The following is a 19,706-nucleotide window of genomic DNA, read 5'->3' as shown; positions in this document are numbered from 1 at the left end:
AGTGCATTCTGGTCATTTCTGTTCAGCATTGGGGTGATGGGGTACTGTGTCTGTCTGACCTCTCTCCCAACTTCATATCCCTTATCTCCAACAGGGCAGCAGCGGCAGGCAAGTGGGGGTAAAAATCTCTTTATTTGAAGCTCCAGAGTGGGGCAGGGCATCTGCCTCTAACCAGAGGCCCCCACAGTCCAGTTTCCCTACAGTTCATAGTCAGGCCCCGCCACACAGTCCAGCTGTGCCCCGTCGGCAGACAGGTCAGACCTGCAGGTTGACAAAGGGTGCAAAGCCTGCCATGTCCTGCAGCAGCACCAGCGCCTGATGCAGCGGCGGCTCCACGTCGATGTCCACGCCGCGCTTCCGCAAGCGGCTCAGGCTGGGCTCGGCCACATGGTGGCAGTGCCGCACCCGCAGCGAGCGCAGCGCGGGGCAGTACTCGGCCAGCGTCCTGGGGAAGGAGCCGGGTGAGGCTGGGGGCCAGAAGCCGCTGCGCCCACGGTGGGGGAGCCAGCAAAGCCCCTGTCTCCCTCAAACTCAGAGCATACTCTTCCCCCTCCATGAACGAGGGAGGGGAGCCTGGGTGGGGTCATACATTCAAAGTCTCCAGGGAACCCGAGACTTCCTCCTGTCTCTTAAAGGGGGAAACTGCTCCTTGGCTCCGCCCAGGATTTCAAGATTTCCCCACCTAGTTGAAGAAAAGCTAGAAACCTGACTATGTGCAATCTGCCAACGTGTAAATACTGGTTCAAAAAAGTTTGTTTTTTTCTCAACTATGGGCTCTATGCTCTAGGCAATCCTAGAAGCCTTTCCTGGTCTGAATGGGGGTGCCGTGGTAGCAGAAAAATAGCATCACAGTTCTGCCTTGCGACAGCTACAGCCCGCCCCTAACCCGAGGCTAAGTGAGTGACTGTCCTCTTCCCAACCCACCGATCCCAAGCCCAGGCACCTGACGCCGTCGCTTCCGACGCGGAGGCAGCCGGTTAGGTCGAGGTGCTTGAGTTCCGGGCAGTTCCGGGCCAACTCCTGGACCGCGGCGTCCCCCACATTGGCGTTGACTGCCAGCGAGAGGCTGCGGAGGCCCGCGCCGCGCCTCTGCGCCAGGTATACAATGGCCTCATCCTTGAGCTGACGGCAGGCGGTGAGATCCAGCTCCTCAAGGGCCGGACAGCGGTCGGCGAGGCCGCGCAGCGCCAGGCCATCTACCCAGTCACAGTGCGCGAGCGAAAGGCGCTGCAGGCGGGGGCAGCCCTCCGCCAGCGCCCCCAGCGCGCGGCGGCTCAGTTGCCCGCAGCCGGCCAGCGCCACGCTCCGCAGCTGCGGATTCCGCGTCAGCACAGGCACCAGATCCTCGTCCGACAGCCATTCGTGACACGGCGCCAGCGCCAGCTCCTGCAGCCCCTCAGCGTCCCGCAGCAGCCAGGCCAAGGCGGCCCGCGGAATCTGCGGACCCACCTGCGGGCAGGGAGGCACCTCGACTCTCAGCGGGTCCCGGGGGCGGGACGGACGCTGCTTCTCCGCCCCTGAAGAGTTCTTTCCCGTCAGCAACCCGCCCTCGGGGTTTGCCACCTGCCCTCCCAGGAGAGACCCCAAGCGCCTTCTGAGTTGACACCCGGCCCTCGCCCTTTGAGAGTACTTCCCGCGGCGTGGATCGCTTCCCCTGCACTCTTGGAGGACCCGGAGGGTCCGCAAGGGTAGACAGACAGGCTGGGGGGCTGGGCTGGAGGCGGGGCGGGGGCGGGGGCGGTACCCAGACGGGGCGGGGTTTTGGCCTCCGGCTCTCACCTGAGCGGCGTCGAAGCGGCGCAGCCCCGCCAGGTGCAGCTGCACTAGCGCCCGGAAGGCCCGGCTGACGCGCTGCAACCGGAGCAGCTGGCGTAGCGGCACCCGGCTCAGGACGTGTGGGAGCAGCACGTCTTCCCAAGGCAGGTCCAGGAGCCTGCGGGTAAAGGGGCGTTGGCAGTGGCGTCCCCGGGCCGCAGTCACCAGCGAGTCCGCCTCCGTTATGCTTCTGCGCCCCGGCTCCTAAGAGCGGCCCCCAGACCCGGCCCAGTTCAGCTCCTCTCCCCCAGGTCCTTCTTCCCTTTCCCGGCCCCTCCGGTGCTCGGTACCTGACGGCTCCGGGCACTTGCTCCCCTCCGGACGGCTCCATCGGTGGCTCCATCGGCTGCCTATTGCGCGTGCGCAGTAAGGTCTTCTCGCTTTGGCCTTGGAGCTGCCTCGGCGAACCCGCCTCCTTGGGCTGTAGAGGCAGACCGATTCAATCGAGTGCGATCTCACTGAGGATCCTATCTAAAAGCGTTCCGGTTGGATCTCGAAACTGAGGGCGAAACAGACCGGAGGTGTTACATCAGACCTCGCCTTCGCGGCTACAGGGCTTGAGAACTGAAGCTGGAGAATGCGATGGTGCAGCAGAGACTGGGTCTTTTTTCGTCTTGGGCCAGTGGCCGCCTCTGAGTGAAGTGGTGATGGGAGGAGCAGGCAAAGCCAAACGCAGAAGGGGCGGAGCCAAGACTCCAAGGTTCTGGGCCTACTCTTTGCCCTCTGGTCGTGTTTAGCGACTTTGGAAAAATGGGGAGAAACTATCCAGGCTTTTACTGTCTGGCACATAGTTGGTGCCCGGTAATTGTTGAATGAATCGAATGGGCGAAGGTAGATTTTTTTCTTCCTTCATCAAGCAAGCTTGCCCAAACCTCTCATTCCTGGTTAGTTATGTAGTACAGAGCTGTCCAGCCCCTTCCACTCCCAGACGATTGGGAATGGATTTGCACCTCCAGGGGAGAGACATAGGGGGCGCTAAGAAGGATTATCTCTCCTGCTGGGTCCCTATCTTTTCCTCAGGAGGTCTAGAGTCCTGAGAAGAATGAGTGCTCAGCTCAGCCCACCAGGAGTACCCCTTCTCGGTTGACCTGAGATTTAGTGGTGGGGTTTGGGGCTCGACCCGCCCTGGGGCAGTGATGTCCCAGAATTTTAGGCTCAGACTTTGGGCCGCCGTCTCATCGCCTCCGCAGTTCCTGGTTCCAGGGTCCCCTCCGGGGAACCCCCGGAGCAGGAGCAGTGCTTTCCCCATCATCCATTGGTGGGGAGGGTGTGAAGGACGCTGAGGGCTACTGCTGTCGCCGAGAGCTGCCTCCTAGCAGGGCTGCGCTCTCCCTTCGTGCAGCCGCTTCATCTCCCTCTGCATAACGAAAACTGCTTCCCATCCATTATTTCATCAGGGCTTCGAGCACTTCTGCAAGGTGAGCAGCTCTGTGCTGTTACTCCATTTTAAAGATGGAACCGAGGCCCTGGAGGGGACGCGCCTTGTCCAGGGTCATGCAAGTTGCGATGGAGAATTCAGGCGTCCTAGTTTTCCCAGAATCCCTTCAACCCTCTCCCACCCCCCAATGCAGCAAGAAGGGAGAAGCCAGCAGCGGGGAAGGACCAAAGAGGGTTAACTTGGGTGAGGGATTTGCTTCCTTTTCCTTAGTCTGCTTAGGGAGGGGTAGATGGGAGGACCGACCTCTGCTAAGGTTGAGCCTTGTAGGCGCGCACCACCTCGGGACGCGCGCCTCCTCCTCCTCCCTGCTTTGTTCGCGCCTCTGCGCCTGCGCAGTGCGACAAATCTGGCGCTGTCCCCTTCAGCACCACGCGGAGCCCGCGCAGCCCCTCCCCGCGGTGAGCCCCGCGCGCCCCCGTCGCGCACGTCCTCGCGCCCCTTGACTGCCAGAACAGACCCCTTCTTCCTTCCGAGGTCACCACCTGCATGCCCTGGCGTTCCCAAGGAGAGCAGTTGCCATAGTAACTCTGGCAGTGCTTTCCTAAAATAGCTGGGCCCCCTTCTACCTTGGCCAAGGGCACAAGGGTTGCCTGCTCCCCACTTCCTCCACTCCCAGCATCATCCCGTCTAACCTTTTACCCTCAGATAGGCAGGACACCTAACTCAGGCAGCAAGGAAGTTCTTTCTAAAGTCTGACTAACATCCCTCCTGCTGCATCCTGGGCGAGTGGTCAGGGTTGGGTCTCCTGGGTCCGAAACGCAAAACCCCTTAGGGCTTGAGGCAGTGTTTCCTAGATCTCTCTTCCTTAAGTTGATGGTCTCCTGGATTTAGGGGGCGGGTCCGGTCTACACCCATACTGGTGTGCTTGGCGCGGCCGCGTGCTCGTGGGGGCGGGAGCGCGTGTGGCATGTAACAGGTCATGTGGCAACCTCCTAGGGACACGCGTGGGGTCTGGAGCGGGACACGCGAGTGCAGCTGGGTCTGGCGTGTGGCTCAGGGGGCGGTGGAGGAAAGGGACCAAGACACGATTGGGGTGGGGCACGTGAGGGTCTTGGGAACAGAACCGGGGGTTCCATACATCCTCCCCCTCGTCAGGGGCGGGTCTCAGGTTGGCGGGAGAGCCCAGCGGGGACCTAGCATCGAGAAGGGGGGCCTGCCTCCGGGGCTCAGGGCGCCGGGAAAGGGCGGGGGGGTGGGTGGGGGGATTAGCTCTGCCTGAGCAGCGCGTAGGGGGGAGGGGGAGGGACTGAGAGGCAGGCGGGCCTGGAGCAACGGGAGCAAGCGGGAGCCGCGCTGCCTTCACAGCTGAGCTGGGCCCAGCCTCTTCCCCGCCTCTCCTCGGCCCCAGCTCCCGGCGAGCAGCGGTGAGTACTGAGGCAGCTCCAGTCGGAGCTGCACTGGGATGCCCTGGGCCCACACTGAGCTTCAGAAACCTGCCTGACAGGGTTGCTGCTCCTGACCTCTGCCCCTACCCTGCATTGCCATCAGAGGCACCTTTACCCCTTTAAGGGCTGGACAAGATCTGTCATTCCCTTAAGAGGGAAGGAGGGACAGGGTCTGGCGCAGCCTTCCCACCCAGAGACAGGTGAATGGTGGGGGTTGGGGGAGAGGGTGTGTGTTCTTGCTTAAATATGCGTGTGAGGGTGCATCTGTATTTGTGTGTGATTGTGACTAGTAGGTCTCAGTGTCTGATGCACCTGTGTCTGTGTGCTTTGGAGAATGAGGCCCTGTGTGTATATTTGGGTGTCTCTTTGTGTGTTCTTGTTTAATGACAATGTATGTGTGTAAAATAAGCATGTGCCTTTCCATTACATGCATATTTGTTATGACTGTGAGTGTATGAGGGTGTGTCTTTGGGTGTGTATGTGTGTGTGCCTGGGTCTGTGTGTGCAGGAGGTATTGCCTATGAATATGAATATGTTTAAGTGTGTACTGACATTATTTGTCCGTGTGTATGTGTGTGTGTGTGTGTGTACCTGTATGAAGAACAAGAATGTCCCTTTCCCATTCAGTATTAGGAGTAGGGGCCTTAGTTCTTCCCTTCACCGTATGCCTCTCAGCCCCTCATAGTCCCTATATAACACCCTCCCCCCATCTTCCTGGCTTTCCTTCTAAGAGGCCTGAGTTCTCTCTCAGTGAGGGGCTGCTGTAAGAGAGACGGTGAGGACCCAAGGCTGTAAGATGGTTATGACTGGCTGACACTCCTCCTCCAGAGGGTGGGGTACCAGCCTTCCCCCTCTTCTACCAGAAGTAGCTCCAACATGCCACGGGGACTCTGAGCTCACTCAACTTCTGAAATAGCTTCCTTTCTCCTCCCAGGGTGATGCTCAGGGCCCTCAGACAGAAGGAAAGGAGTCAGGGGCCTATTGGGGATACAATTCTTTTTTCCTCAGGCCTCCATGGAAGTAGCCCAAGTAGGAGGCCTGATCACTTCTAGGGGTGGGATCAATAATACCATATTCCCAGGACGGGCTAGGCCCCTGGCTCTCAGATGGCCCATCCCGCTTTCCCCTCCCTGTCTCTGCTCTCCTGCCCATCCACCTTCCTTGCAGCTCACCCCTGCTCCCCCTTCCTCTCTTGCAGGCCTGTCCGAAGAGCATGCTGCCCCCTCACTCCCCGCCTGGCCTCGCCATCCCTGCCCCCCCAGCCTGACCCCCGGCCCCAGCATGGCCCAGGGTGCCATGCGCTTCTGCTCGGAGGGCGACTGTGCCATCTCCCCACCACGATGCCCACGCCGCTGGCTCCCCGAAGGCCCAGTGCCACAAAGCCCCCCAGCCAGCATGTATGGCAGCACGGGCTCCCTGCTACGGCGGGTGGCAGGTCCAGGTCCCCGGGGCCGGGAACTGGGACGTGTGACAGCACCCTGTACACCCCTGCGTGGCCCTCCCTCCCCCCGTGTTGCTCCCTCACCCTGGGCATCCTCTTCACCCACTGGGCAGCCCCCACCGGGGGCTCGGAGCTCTGTGGTCATATTCCGCTTTGTGGAGAAGGCCAGTGTGAGGCCACTAAATGGGCTACCGGCTCCTGGAGGCTTGAGTCGGAGCTGGGACCTGGGTGGGGTCTCTCCTCCCAGGCCCACCCCAGCCCTTGGGCCTGGCTCCAACCGGAAGTTGCGGCTAGAGGCCTCCACATCAGACCCACTCCCTGCTGGAGGAGGCTCAGCTCTGCCTGGCAGCCAGGGCCTTATCCATGGGCCACCAGCCCAACCTCAGGTTGGGGCAGATGGCCTTTACTCCTCTCTCCCCAATGGGCTGGGGGGGCCCTCTGAGCACCTGGCCAAGCTATTCCTAGGACCTGCTGACACTGGACTCCTGAACCAGGTATGTGACCTCCTTTGGACTCCCTGAAGCCCCAGGGACTCAGCAAAGGGGCAAGGAAGGCTTGGCCCCTTGGCAGTTTGGGGACCCATCAGCTGTTCACTCTGAATTCTTCCATCTGTCCTAAATCAGTCTCTTTCTTGCCCTCCATGTTTGTCCCTGTGCTTTGGCACCTCTTTATGTGTCCCTGTGTGTTTTTCTTTCTGTGTTTCTGTCCTATGTTCTTGTGTCTTGGTCATGTGGCTTTATCGGGTGGTCGTGTCTATCTCTTCCTCCTTGGCTTAGGGAGACACCTGGTCCTCCCCCCGGGAAGTCTCCTCTCATGCCCAGAAAATTGCTCGAGCCAAATGGGAATTCTTCTATGGCTCCCTGGACCCCCCAGGCTCAGGTAAGATCCTGGATAAGACCAGGGAAACCAGGCAGGGCCCTCTCCACAGCAGCAGAGGCGTGGTGGGGAGACTTCCTTTAAACCTCCCCCCAGTCCTTTCCTGGGCTCAGGAGTTAGCTAATGCCTCTCCAGGCCTCCAACTTTCCATCTGTGTTATGAGGGAGGGTCTGGGGATCCTGGCTGGGTTGGGCCCCTCGAGGAAGCTAGATTGCGGAGAGAAGGGATGGCAGGATATCAAGGGTCATTCCATGAAGTAGGAAAGAAGCTGCTCTCCCTCAGGCCTCTCAAAGTTATTTGACAAGAACTTGATCTGAAATGAGCTTCACTGGCACCAGGAACAGCTGAGTTTGTAGCAGGAAGAATGGTGGCTAGGTAGTGAAAGAACTTCCTGCCGATATGAGACAGCGGGAAAGAGCTCCTTCCTAGACCAGAATCTAGACAGGGAGCTGACCAGGATACCCTCTTGACCAGGATGCCTATGCATACTGCAGGTGCTAAGCCCCCAGAGCAGGCCCCCCCATCTCCACTTGGGGTGGGCTCCGGGCAGGGCTCTGGGGTGGCTGTGGGGCGAGCAGCCAAGTACTCCGAGACGGACCTGGACACGGTGCCCCTGAGGTGCTACCGCGAGACGGACATCGATGAGGTGCTGGCTGAGCGGGAGGAGGCTGACTCGGCCATCGAGAGTCAGCCTAGCTCCGAGGGCCCGCACAGCACTGCCCGCCCACCTGCCCCACGTCCCAGTCCATGCCTTGGCCCTTGTCCCAGCCTGGGCAGTGGAAATGAGGACGACGAGGATGAGGCAGGTGGGGAAGAGGAAGTGGACGACGAGGTGTTTGAGGCCTCGGAGGGGGCCCGGTGAGTGCGGGAGTGGGAAAGGGACATGGCTTGCTCCTCAGAGCTGGCCCAGGGGCAGAGCTGGGATCAGAGGAACTGGAATGGAGATGAGGGCGGGCCTGGGAGGATCAGGGCCAAGCTAGTAGCAGGAGATTCTCAACAGAGGCCCCAGGCCTGCCAGAATGCTGGGGATGTAGCGGGTGGGTGTGTGTCAGCAAGAGCCCATAGGGTAGGGAGCAGCCAGGACAGAGGAGAAAGAACAAGAGGTAGAGTGAGAGGTCAGGGGTCAGAATCAAGCCTGGGGGCGTGGGAGCATCAATACAGAACCTAGATCCTGGCAGGAGAGTGGGGAGTGTGGGGGCTTTCCTCTCTGTCTCACACCCCACTGCAGCTTGGAGCCTCGTCTTCTTCTCCTAAGATGTTGCCAGAAATAGAAATGGGATGGCAGGAGGGGAGAGGATCAGGGAGAAGGAGGAGAAAGGGAGATTAGCAGGGAGGAAGAGAAGGAAGGGATTGGGTGCTGGGGACGGGTAAGGCTGGGGTGCCCCCGGGGCACTAAGTAGCTTGGTGAACCCGTAGTGGGGATTCCCTACGCAGGTGGCTTTTTTAGAGGGCTGGGGGCCTGTGAAAAGGAGGTGATAATCCCCTTCACAGAGTCGTATGAGAATTCAATGAATGCCACCGAAGAGCTGTCCTTTTGGCCACTGATCAGAGACTCTCCCTGCCCCTGCAGGCCAGGCACCCGGATGCCTCATCCTGGGCCTCTCAAGTCGCCTGTGCCCTTTCTACCCGGGACCAGCCCCTCGGCTGATGGGCCTGACTCTTTCAGTTGCGTGTTTGAAGCCATCTTGGAGTCACACCGAGCCAAGGGCACCTCCTACACCAGCCTTGCCTCACTGGAGGCCCTCGCCTCACCGGGCCCAACCCAGAGCCCCTTCTTCACCTTTGAGCTGCCTCCCCAGCCCCCTGCCCCCCGGCCTGACCCACCTGCTCCCGCCCCACTTGCACCTCTTGAGCCAGATTCTGGTACCAGCTCCGCCGCTGATGGGCCTTGGACACAGAGAGGGGAGGAAGAGGAGGCAGAGGCTGGAGCCAAGCAGGCCCCAGGGAGGGAGCCTGCTAGTCCCTGCCGCTCAGAGGACAGCTTTGGGCTGGGGGCAGCACCCCTGGGCAGGTGAGTGATTCCTTTGGTTCGTCAGAGCTGTGCTGCTCCAAGGGAAAGAGCCTGAGAGTGCAAAGATGTAGTTTAGGTTCTTGACCCCTGATAGAGTAGCAAGGGGATGCAGACATCTGTTTTTCTGTTTGAAGGACTACTTCCAAGGGAGGGGCTCCCTTGGTCTCAGATACAGTGACTTGAAAAACCATGATTCAGAATTGAAGAGTCCTCAGAGAACACCCTCCTTTCTTTCTAGGAAGGCCCTTCCTTCCCCGTATGGAGCCTCTAACATGCTTGAAATTCTTGTGACCTTACCCCACCCAGCCTGGAGGCTTCTCACAAAGATGCAACTACCAGCCTATCCCATTGCCTCCCTCCCCTATCGCTTCCCCTCTCCAGGCAGGAGCCTCTCACCCTTCTCCAGGAAGTCCTTTCACCAGTCTAACCTTTCTGCTCTCCCTCTGCCAGCTACCCTCTCAGCCACGGAAGCCATGGCAACAGGAGGGGGTGGCCAGGGAGACAGGGTTGCCTAGCAACCAGGAGTTTCCGGCCTCTGTCTCTGGGGTGACAGGTGGCTTTGCTAGTAGAGCAGCTGGGATGGCGGGAAGGGAAGGGGAGGAGGAGACGGGATGAATGGGGTGCACGTTGACCCCCATTCCCCTCTACACCAGAGCCTCTTTGTGGGTAGAAGAGAAGAACCAAGGAGGAAGCTCCTCTGCCTTTTGAGAGGGCAGAAGAAGAAAGACATAGGAGTGGGAAGGTGTCCTTGCTGCCCTCAAATCCTTGTTTGACTCTCCACTGTTCCTGTCTGTATCCCACCTTTGCCCATATCCTCAGAGATAGAGGACTACGTTCTCAGTAGGGCCAAAGTGGAGATGGGAAATCTGTGCCTAACAGCGAACTCCATAGGGAACTTAGGAGAAGCAGACAAAATTCCCACAGCAGAAGGATGAATAGGAGTTAAATTTGATGTAGGACTTCTACAGAGAGATGGTAAAGATGGAATCAGCTGATAGAGGGAAACTGTACAGTGTCCTCCGGAGGAGAGAAAACTGCCTTCCCCATGTCTCCAACTGCCCCTCTCTGCCTTCTGGGTTTGGAGGCAGAGGAAGGATCTGAATGGCCCCAGAGTGACAGCCCCACCTCTGAGCTGGTGTTCTACCCCGGCAGTGAGCCACCACTGAGCCAGCTGGTGTCTGACTCGGACTCAGAGCTGGACAGCACGGAACGGCTGGCCCTGGGAAGCACAGACACCTTGTCCAATGGGCAAAAAGCAGACCTGGAGGCCGCGCAGCGCCTAGCTAAGAGGCTGTACCGACTAGACGGCTTCAGGAAGGCCGATGTGGCCCGGCACCTGGGCAAGAAGTAAAGTCACTGGTTGGGAGTGAGCATGGGGCAGGGGGGAATGCATCTTGTGGGCAGCACCTCCTTATCCTTTCTATCTAATGGCCCCAAGTCTGTAGGTAACCCCACTTGGCCCCTTGACCCTTTCCCTTGAGACTCCACCTGTCTGTCTGCCCTGCCCACAGCAATGACTTCAGCAAACTTGTGGCTGGCGAGTACCTCAAGTTCTTTGTCTTCACGGGCATGAGTCTGGACCAAGCTCTCAGGTGGGTGTTAAGCCTATTGAGGGCAGCCCCCCACTCTCCAGGCCTGGTGTGCAGGGCCTCCATTGTACCTCCTCTGTGCCCCTGGGCCTCCCTTCCAAGCTGCCCTGATGTCATACTTCCCAGGCTGGCTGGGCATAGCCAAAAGATGGGGCTGCCTGATTAGGGGACCTTGGGTAGGGGTGACATGCTCCTTCTTCCCCCCTCCCCAGGGTGTTTCTGAAGGAGCTGGCATTAATGGGTGAGACCCAAGAACGGGAGCGCGTGCTGGCCCACTTCTCCCAGAGATACTTCCAGTGCAATCCCGGAGCCCTGTCCTCAGAGGGTGAGGAAGGCAGAGGGCAGGGCTTTCCCAGAGGGTCACCAAGGCAGATGGGCACAGTGTGTGTGTGTGGGAGCGTGAGCGTGTGTATGTTGGAGTGAATGCCTGCACAAGCTTGCAGGCATGTGAGCATGCGTGTGTGCAGTGGTGACGTGGCTTCATGAATGTGGAACTGTCCACATACAATGTGATTTGGTGGCACGGGGCTGCATAACGCTGAGGGGTCCCACTGGCTTGTGCGCCCTGCACACTCGCAGAGGCATGTGGGTGCTGGGGAGAAGGTCCCTTTTGGGGAATCTGCTAGAGAAGAAAGGGCTTTGGCAGGAGGAGGTGGGGTTCACTGTGGGGTTCAGGGTTGACAAAAGTGTGATTATGGGCCAAAGAGGGCAGGAGATAAACTGGAAGGCTGGGGAAGATAGCTGTGGGAAGGATGCGTGGGAAGTGGCTGATGCTAAATGTCGACTCTCCCTTAGACGGTGCGCACACGCTGACCTGCGCCCTCATGCTACTCAACACCGATCTCCACGGCCATGTGAGTGGGGGGCTAGTGGAAGGGAGCCCAGAAAACAGACCGCGTCCAGAGACTTCAAGGTCTGGGGCCCACGGTCCCCCTCACAGGCCTCTATGCCCTCACTTAGAACATTGGGAAGCGCATGACCTGCGGAGACTTCATCGGAAACCTGGAGGGCCTCAATGAAGGCGGAGACTTCCCCAGGGAGCTGCTCAAGGTGGGGGGAGGGGCTGGGGGGGTAGACACAAAGGGGGATGGGAGGGGGTAGAGGTTGCTGGTGGGAGGGATGGGGACTTGTCAGCGTGGAGGTTGATGAGGTGAGGGGCCCCCAGCTTCTGCTGCTGAAGCCTGGGCTTTCTCGCGACTCAGCTTGGGGACTGCCCTCTCCCCCAACCCCAACACGGCAGGCTCCCCCGGAACATGAGCGCTAGCGTGCAGTCTTGGCTGTTCGCAGAGCGGGAAGTGGGGAGGGCGGGAAGAAAGCTCTTGAAAGCCTGTGATGAGGCGGCCTGGGACCTTGCATTTTCCTTAGGTTCCCCTCCTCCAGGGTTCACTGAGCATGGGAGGGGTCTCAGCATGGGGATGGGGACACACAGGTTCACTGTTTGCCTCCTCCCCCTCCACCCCTTGCCCCAGGATATATGACCACAAAGGCAGGGCAGGTACTGCTGTGTTGGAGGGAGCTGGAGATAGAGGGCCCAAGAGGTTGACAAAGGCTTTTCCAAGGTCTCAGAGCCAGTTATATTCAAGCTGGGACTAAACACTTCTTTTCTGATTCACTCATCGCCAGCCCCTGCTCCTACATGCCAGCCCTTGAGGGATTTAGCCCACAGGGACTGGTATGCATGGGAGGAGGAGAGGTGTCCTGGCCGGCCCTGCATGTTCAATCCTTTCCCTGCTCCATGGGTTTCATGAAGGGAGGCCTGGACTCATTTAAAACCTCAAGGGTTGGCAAATGGGTCTCTGGGCCATCACATACATGTGACTGCACAGGAGTGTCCTTGGGTCCGTCTGTGAGCTTGGGGTATGCTGGGTTTCTGAATTTGGGAATGTATCCAAGTGGGGGGCGTTCATTGTGAGTTTGGAGTATCAGAAGAGTTGGGGTGTATGTTTGGGTTGCATATATATATTCATATGTATATATACATACATATATATGCTTTAGGGAGTTGGCAAATCAGGTGGTTTGGCTTTGGGTATGTGCTTTAACGGCCTACGATTTAGAGTGTGTCTGTGTGGGGCTGTACGTTGGGTGTTTCTGTATATTAGGTTGTATATCTACAGATTGGCTCTCTGATTTATGACGTGAATCCGTGAGCAGGGATTGTTTGGTTTGTTTTTTAAAGATTTTACTTATTTGACAAGGGCAGGGGACAGCAAGCACAAGCAGGGGCAGCAGACATGGGGTGCAGGGAGAAGCAGGCTCCCCGCTGAGCAGGGAGCCCTGATGTGGGTGGGGCTTTGGGGGTCAGTCCCCACGTCCTGAGATCACGACCGAAGCCAAAGGCAGCGGCTTAACGGACTGAGCCACCCAGGTGCTCGCATGAGCAGGAGTTGTAGGAGTTAAAGACTAAATTCTGATGTGTGCATCTGAATTTGCAGTGTCTGTGAATTGGGGGTGAGTGTGGATTGATGATTTGGCTAGTTGGAGTGTATGTCTGTAAACTGGAGTGTGTGTACGTGAGTTGGGGTGTAGCCTCGGGCGTTTGAGCTGTCTTTGGTTGGGCGAGTTGGTTGAGACGGCTTCAATTCCATGGCTGCCTCCATTCTGCACCGCCCCTCCTGCGTGGCCTGTCCTGGTTCGGGGCGGGGAGAAGGGGCCCACGGAACGCGTTCCGACCTCCTCCGCCCCTGGTGCCCCTACCCTGACGAGCTCCGAGGCAGCTGCAGACCCTTTGCCCACCTTCGTAGACGCAGGCCCGGCGGCGCGCGGGGGGCTCCCGGCGCCCTCGCCACCGCCCGCGGCGCCGCGCACCTCCCGTCACCGGCCCCGCGGGCCCCTGAGTCCCCGCCCCCATGGCGGCGGCGCGCCCGGGCCCCTGCGCGGTCGGACGCCTCCATTTTGCGCCGTCCCCGCCCCCAACCCTCGCCCTCCCTCCCCGTCGGCGGCCCCCTCCCGCTCGCGCCGAGCCGCAGAGCCCACAGCGCCGCCGCCGCCGTGCGCTCCGTGCGTCGGTGGGAGCCGGGCCGGGCTCGGGCCGGGCCGGGCCGCTCGCGCCGGCTGTCGGGGAAGCCGTCCGCGGGCCGTCCGGGCCGTCCGGGCCGAGGGCGGGCGGGGGCATGGCCGGGGGCCGCGGCGTGCGGGCCGGGCCAGCATGATCGGCGTCAACAGCATCCACAGCAGCGCTGGGCGGCTGCGCTCGCGCTCGCTGTGCTCTGTGCGCTACGGGCGCACCCACCGCGGCGCGGAGACCCTGTGCTACGGCTGGCCGCAGCGCTCGCGCAGTCTCAAGCCCGTGCTCTACACCGACCTGGTGGTCAGCCGCCTGCAGAGCCGCAAGAAGAAGAAGGCGGTGAGGGCGTTGGGGCCGCGGCCCACGCCAGGCTGGGGGGGGGGGGCTGCCGATGGTGTTGTTGGAGGGCGGCGTGGCTGAGGGGGCGGTGTGAGGGAGGCTCCGAAGGGGGCTCGAGCCCAGGTGGCATGGGGCGGACTGAGGGGGGCCGAGCCCAGTGGGGACAGAGCCCATGGGTAGCCAGGAGTGGGCATGGACTGGAGGGGGAAGGGCAGAGACGGGCGGATTAAGGTGGGCATCTCAAACCAAAGGGTCTTTGGGTCTTCTGGCTGGGAGCATGACGTGGAGCTCACCAACAGGATTTAGGACTTTGGAAGGAAGTCGTGGTTGTGGGCGAAAGGGGGTCCTCTCAGGGGCCGGGGGTGAACTGGAGGACTGGAGACAGGTCGGATCTGGGTGGCCACTTCAACCTCCTGGCCCAGAGTTGGAGAGTGGGGGTTTAGTGTAGGGGCTCGGTCAGGCTTGGGCTGGGGGTGTGCATAAAGCTGGGTTGTTCTGTGTAGGGGGTGGAGGTTGTGGGATGTATCCACCCTGAACAGGAGGTGCACAGGTGGGCTGCTGGGCTAGCCTTGTGGCTGAGTGTGACAGTGGGCAGTGAGAGAGCCAGTGACTATGGTATGTTGTTGGTGGGGTGGGGGGCTGTATCCCATCACAGGGAAGGCACCGACGTCACTACTGCACCCAGATCACGCAGGCAGCATCACACGCCACACGCTTAGCCCAACACGCACATGCTGGAGACACACCCACTCACAGACAGGCTGGTGGAATCGCCCCCACAGTGGGAGGTGCTGCAGTGGACCCATGCTGCAGGCCACTCCCAAGAAGAGGGGTCCCCGCTGTAACTCCTGGAGCCCATTCTCTACCCTACTACCGCAAGACCCCCACAGTGCCCCCATGACAGCTGTACAGAGGAGAAGTGACTGGTTCAGAGTTGACAGGGAGCTTGGGGTGTGCAGGGTTTGGAAGCTGTAACTTCTGCCTTTTAGTGTTCAGTCCCCAGTAACAAGAAGGGTGTGATGGGGAAGGGGCTCACTCACCCTGGCATTAGACTTGCTGGGGCTGTCTGGGCTGGAGGAAGTGCTCAGCTTGCCCCGGGTTGAGGAGCCGTGAGAATGTGTTCTCCGATAGCTAGAGAGGGAAGTGATGGGGTGAATCCCTGTTGCTGGGCCTCAGTTTCCCCATATGTTCTGTGTGGGTTTATCCTATGGAAATGGGCCAAGGCACAGGACTGGGGGAAGGAGAGTTTCTTGGGATGCTCTTGTCTATTCCTTCCAGCACTGTGCTTCTCCCACCCAGGATCTGGGCGGGATGACCCCTCACAGTAGCAACAGCAAAGATAATAACAGCAGCTGCCATTTACTGTGCGTCAGCCGTGTGCCTGGGTGCCCTGTGCCAACTGCCTGCTCTACGTTACACACCTGTTACTACGTTTGTTCTCCCCCATGGATACTTGCCCAGAGTCCTGCATCGAAAGTGACATAGTACTGTGTCTTAATACTCTGTTTTCAGAGCCTCTGTTCTTGGTCATCACACCCTGGTCCCTGTTGTCTCCTACCCTGACTTAGGAGGGTGGGCTCTGAGCTCTGGCATTGGGATACATGGTTTACCTTCCCCATGAGTGACCCATACCTGCCTGATTTGTTCCTCCCCTCCCAGGCCTTGTACAGCTCCATCAAGAATGAAAAGCTGCAGTGGGCCATGTGAGTCCTGGGGCTGTGTGGTGAGGGAGCTTGGGGGTGGGGAAGGGGCTGCCGGAGAGGAGTGCTGAAGCAGGCTCTGGGAGTCCAGGCTGGGTGTGGGGTAGGGGAGGCGGGTGAGGCCATGACAGGCACTGAGGCAGCCTCACTGCCTTGTTTGGAGATGGCCGCCTGGACTTGGGGATCTGTGTCTTTTCTTCAGCTGGGTTGTTATGACAAGCTAGGCTGGGGTGGGTGGCCACTGTTAGCGGGCCTGGGAGGAGGAGTGCTGAAACAAAAAGGGAAGGTCCCTTGGCAAGCCAAGTGGGAAAGCAGAAGTCTCTAGAGGTAGATAGAGCCCCCTCGGGTCCTAGAGAATGCAGAGTGTCCTAGAACAGGGGACCACACTGTCTACTCTTGGCAGCCTCAGTGGAAAGAAACTCAGAGTAAGTCTTAGAGGAGTCCAGACTAAGGGAAGAGGTCCAGATTTAGCCTCAGGGCCCCCAGTCTGAGGGGGAGAGCCTCATATAGGAAGCCAGTAGATCACTCATACTTGCTGCTGTCTGCGGAGAGGCTGTCATGGGAGCTCCCAGTCTGCAGGAGAGATGGCCTTGGAGGAGGCAGAGCTCAGGACTGGGGTGCAGACTGGGGTTTCAGGCAAACCTTGAAGGAGGGGAAGCATTTGGGGAGAGGGAAGTTGACATTTGGGAGGCAAATATGTGGTGGCTGAAATGAGTGTGGGCCGTGGGGTGGGGAGACCAAGAGGAGGCAGGCCTGGCTGGCTGGAGAGTGTTAGGAGGAAAAGGCAGCGTTGGCGGGGTTGGAGCATGGGCTCTTTGTGGGAGGCAATAGGGAGCTACTGCAGGTTTTTCATCAGCAGAGTGACAGGGTAGAACTCGATTGTTTAGATGTTATCTAGCAAGGCCTGCTGACCAAGAGATACTAGGTGATCACTAGGAAGTTACTTCTGCCAACATTTAGCAAGCGTGCTGCTGGGTGTGGTTGAGACTACTGTGTCAGAGCTGTGTCTGCCCTAGTGAAGAAGGGGGTGAGGATTGGTGTGTGTGTGCATATGTAGAAACAGAAAGGATGGAGATGAAGGACCAGTCATGGCCCTATCCCTGGGAGCTCTAACCTAAGTGAGAAGATATGCTACTTGGAGGAATTCTCATCTGAGCAGGGGGCCACAGCTACCTGTGGGGAGATCTGATCTGAGGTGGGAGACACAGGGAACCTCGGGTTGAGGGTAGCCACAGCCTGTGAGGGGGGGCCATTCCCCTACTCCCTCCACAGACAAGGGGGCACTTTCCTGGGGAGGGGGCAGAGGCTAGGACTGAGGGGGGGTTGTGGCTGCAAGGCCAGCCCCCTTTGAGGTGATCACACCTGCAGAGACGAGGAGGAGCTGAGACGCTCTCTGTCTGAGTTGGCCGACCCCAACCCCAAGGTCATCAAGAGGGTCAGCGGGGGCAGTGGCAGCGGCTCCAGCCCTTTCCTGGACCTGACTCCTGAGCCCGGGGCTGCAGTCTACAAGCATGGGGCCCTGGTGCGAAAGGTGCACGCAGACCCTGACTGCAGGAAGAGTACGTGGCTGGGTGGGGCGGGTCTGGGGGATGGAGGGGAGGGGGCCTGTCTCAGGCCCCCTGACCTGTCTTCCTTTCCCCCAGCACCTCGGGGCAAGCGGGGCTGGAAGAGCTTCCACGGGATCCTCAAGGGCATGATCCTCTACCTGCAGAAGGTGCGGGGCCAGCCCAAGGGGTTGGGGCGGAGCTGGCTCGGGAGTGTGGGTGGGCTGGGCCAGGCTGGGCGGGACCATGGCCAGGACAAGACGGGCACCCCCGCAGGAGGAGTACCAGCCCGGGAAGGCCCTATCAGAGGCAGAGCTAAAGAATGCCATCAGCATCCACCATGCACTGGCCACGCGTGCCAGCGACTACAGCAAGAGGCCCCACGTCTTCTACCTGCGCACAGCAGACTGGCGGGTCTTCCTCTTTCAGGCCCCGTGAGTGCCCTCCTCCTGCCCATCCCGGACCCCTCTGTCCCACTCCCACCTTGCTCCCCTCCCTTCTCCCCGGATTTCCTCACTTCTTCCCAGGCCACACCCTGAGCCAGGACAGGCATCCTGGGACACAAGTCCTGGGCCCGGGTCTTAAGTGGCCATGTTGTCTCCGCAGGAGCCTGGAGCAGATGCAGTCCTGGGTCACTCGCATCAATGTGGTGGCTGCCATGTTCTCTGCACCCCCCTTCCCAGCTGCTGTCAGCTCCCAGAGGAAGTTCAGCCGCCCTCTGCTGCCCAGTGCTGCCACCCGCCTCTCCCAGGTACCCCCAGCTCCATCCGCCCATCCCCAGTGGGATGGAGTGGGGCAGGCCCAGCTGACTGCACTTAGGGCTGCCATAGGCAATTACGTAGATGTCTGCCACACCGGGACACTGGCCATGGGGGGGGGCGAGTGAAGACTGGAATCCAGTTCCATTCCGCTTGCCTAGGTGTTAACCTAGACAACTGTGCTTTGCTCATCCAAAGGATGGGGCACCTTTTTTAAAACACACACACAAAGGCATTATATGTACTAGAGCGACCCTGACTACATTCCCTCGGCCCTAGGAGGAGCAGGTGCGGACCCACGAGGCCAAGCTGAAGGCCATGGCAAGTGAGTTGCGAGAGCACCGGGCTGCGCAGCTGGGCAGGAAGGCCCGGGGCAAGGAGGCGGAGGAGCAGCGGCAGAAGGAGGCATACCTGGAGTTTGAGGTGAACCTCCCTGCCCCGGTGCCTCTGTGGCTCCTTTGTCCGCCAGTGGGACCTCTCTTTTCCACATACAGGCTCAGGATAATGGTTAAGGGCTCGGGCTCTAGGACAGGGGGACCAGCTGGGTGACCTGGGGCAGGTTGCTTAAGCCCTCTAGGCCTATTTCCTCTTCTGTGGGCCAGGGGATGCCATTCTCTACCCACTAGGGTAATGAAGTGAGATGGGGTCTGCCAAGCGCTCAGGGGCTCACTTTCCCCAGCTCTAGTCTAGGCTCAGGAAGTATCAGCGGTTACACTACGCAGCAAGAGTGCCCGCAGAGGGTCACCAGCTTACCAGGGGATCATGTCACAGTGGGGGCTCTGGGGCACCAGAGGTGGACAGAAACCTGCTGTCTCCTAGCTTTTGTCTGCAGGTGGGGGGTGAGATGGGCAGAGGATGGAGAGCAGGCTCACAGCGCCTGCCCCTCTACCTCAGAAATCCCGCTATGGCACGTACGCGGCGCTGCTTCGGGTCAAGCTGAAGGCGGGCAGCGAAGAGCTGGATGCGGTGGAGGCGGCACTGGCCCAGGCCGGGAGCTCGGAGGACGGCCTCCCCCCAGCTCACTCCAGTTCCTCCCCGCAGGCCAACCCCTCCAGCCAGCCCAGGGCTCAGGGTCCCGGCTCAGAGCCTCGCACAGGGGCAAGCAGTGGGCGGTGGAAGCTCTGAGCTAGGGGTAGGAGCGTGGGGGGTCAGCGCCCACTGGGCACCTGCATGACAGCCCCGCCTGAGCCCGGGCCGGCCTCGGGCCACCCGCCAGGGCCCCTCGGCCCAGGGCCCGACCGCGCCGGACGCGGTGTCCGGGGCAGGGCAGGGCTAGGGCCTGGGCCTCGGGAGCCTAGGTTAGGGGCCCCTCTGAGACCCCCATTTTGTGATAATGTTTTGCACTTTTTCGTACGGGGCGGGGGGCTGGGGTGGGAGGGGCCAGGGCCCCTTGGACTTTTGATGCTTTTTCTTTTTTTTTTTTTGGCGGCGGGGGAGGCCTGACGTTTCTGCTTTCTGCTGAGACCACCCCCACCCGACACCAGCAATCCCCCTCCATCCTGGGGCCTGGCTCAGATAGAGGCCAGGAATTGGGGCTGAGCTGGTTTTCCCTCCTTCCTCCCTGAGGCTCACCCTCTCTCCTTCCAGAGGCGGAGGAAGGGTATCCATGCCTAGGCCCCCTACAGAGTCTGGGGACAGCATGGCCTTGCTTTCCCTCCTTCAGTGGGCCCTGCCCTTTGTACAGCCTCCCCTCCCATTAAAACTGCTCTGGACTTGCTGGCTGGGCCTCCTTCTCCTCTCTCCAGTACCTGGCTTGGGGCCGGAGCAGGCAGCTGGTTCCAGGGACGAGAGTCACATCAGGGG

General features: G+C 60.0%; 2 protein-coding genes across 14 annotated transcripts; one reads left to right on the top strand and one right to left on the bottom strand.

Annotated features, from left to right (window-relative positions):
• Positions 1–113: 113 nt before the first annotated feature.
• On the bottom strand, positions 114–2,169 carry FBXL15 (F-box and leucine rich repeat protein 15). 2 transcript variants are annotated; one of them, XM_044240393.1, is made up of 4 exons: positions 2,106–2,169; positions 1,780–1,933; positions 944–1,449; positions 114–445 (listed from the first exon to the last, which is right to left on the bottom strand). In XM_044240393.1, exons 1-4 carry the CDS (start codon positions 2,156–2,158, stop codon positions 256–258), a joined length of 903 nt encoding a protein of 300 aa, XP_044096328.1. In that variant the 5' UTR covers positions 2,159–2,169; the 3' UTR covers positions 114–255. The 2 variants fall into 2 exon arrangements, with proteins under 2 accessions (XP_044096328.1, XP_044096327.1); XM_044240392.1 differs by having other exon boundaries at positions 944–1,933.
• Positions 1,926–19,620, top strand: PSD (pleckstrin and Sec7 domain containing). Of its 12 annotated transcripts, none has more exons than XM_044240380.1 (18): positions 1,926–3,233; positions 4,559–4,617; positions 5,837–6,573; positions 6,856–6,958; positions 7,450–7,813; positions 8,526–8,966; positions 10,119–10,313; positions 10,478–10,558; positions 10,768–10,880; positions 11,351–11,409; positions 11,516–11,605; positions 15,561–15,604; positions 16,970–17,160; positions 17,245–17,315; positions 17,422–17,579; positions 17,752–17,896; positions 18,183–18,326; positions 18,798–19,620. In XM_044240380.1, exons 3-18 carry the CDS (start codon positions 5,920–5,922, stop codon positions 19,026–19,028), a joined length of 3,084 nt encoding a protein of 1,027 aa, XP_044096315.1. In that variant the 5' UTR covers positions 1,926–3,233; positions 4,559–4,617; positions 5,837–5,919; the 3' UTR covers positions 19,029–19,620. The 12 variants fall into 12 exon arrangements, with proteins under 12 accessions (XP_044096315.1, XP_044096314.1, XP_044096318.1 ...); XM_044240389.1 differs by lacking the exon at positions 1,926–3,233 and adding an exon at positions 3,243–3,651 and having other exon boundaries at positions 6,327–6,573; XM_044240379.1 differs by lacking the exon at positions 4,559–4,617.
• Positions 19,621–19,706: the final 86 nt, after the last annotated feature.

The sequence above is a fragment of the Neovison vison genome, chromosome 2 (assembly GCF_020171115.1).
Source record: "Neovison vison isolate M4711 chromosome 2, ASM_NN_V1, whole genome shotgun sequence".
NCBI lineage: Eukaryota > Metazoa > Chordata > Mammalia > Carnivora > Mustelidae > Neogale > Neogale vison.
This window is presented reverse-complemented; position numbering and strand designations above follow the sequence as displayed.

Excerpts from the sequence above, each read along its gene's own strand:
- FBXL15 (XM_044240392.1), bottom strand. The coding sequence starts at position 2,158 with ATGGAGCCACCGATGGAGCCGTCCGGAGGGGAGCAAGTGCCCGGAGCC. Across the intron at positions 1,934-2,105 it reads CAAGTGCCCGGAGCCGTCAG|GCTCCTGGACCTGCCTTGGG; the intron begins GTACCGAGCACC and ends CTTTACCCGCAG. Across the intron at positions 446-943 it reads GTCGGAAGCGACGGCGTCAG|GACGCTGGCCGAGTACTGCC; the intron begins GTGCCTGGGCTT and ends CTCCTTCCCCAG.
- PSD (XM_044240378.1), top strand. The coding sequence starts at position 5,653 with ATGGAAGTAGCCCAAGTAGGAGGCCTGATCACTTCTAGGGGTGGGATC. Across the intron at positions 8,967-10,118 it reads GGGGCAGCACCCCTGGGCAG|TGAGCCACCACTGAGCCAGC; the intron begins GTGAGTGATTCC and ends CTACCCCGGCAG. Across the intron at positions 11,410-11,515 it reads ACACCGATCTCCACGGCCAT|AACATTGGGAAGCGCATGAC; the intron begins GTGAGTGGGGGG and ends GCCCTCACTTAG.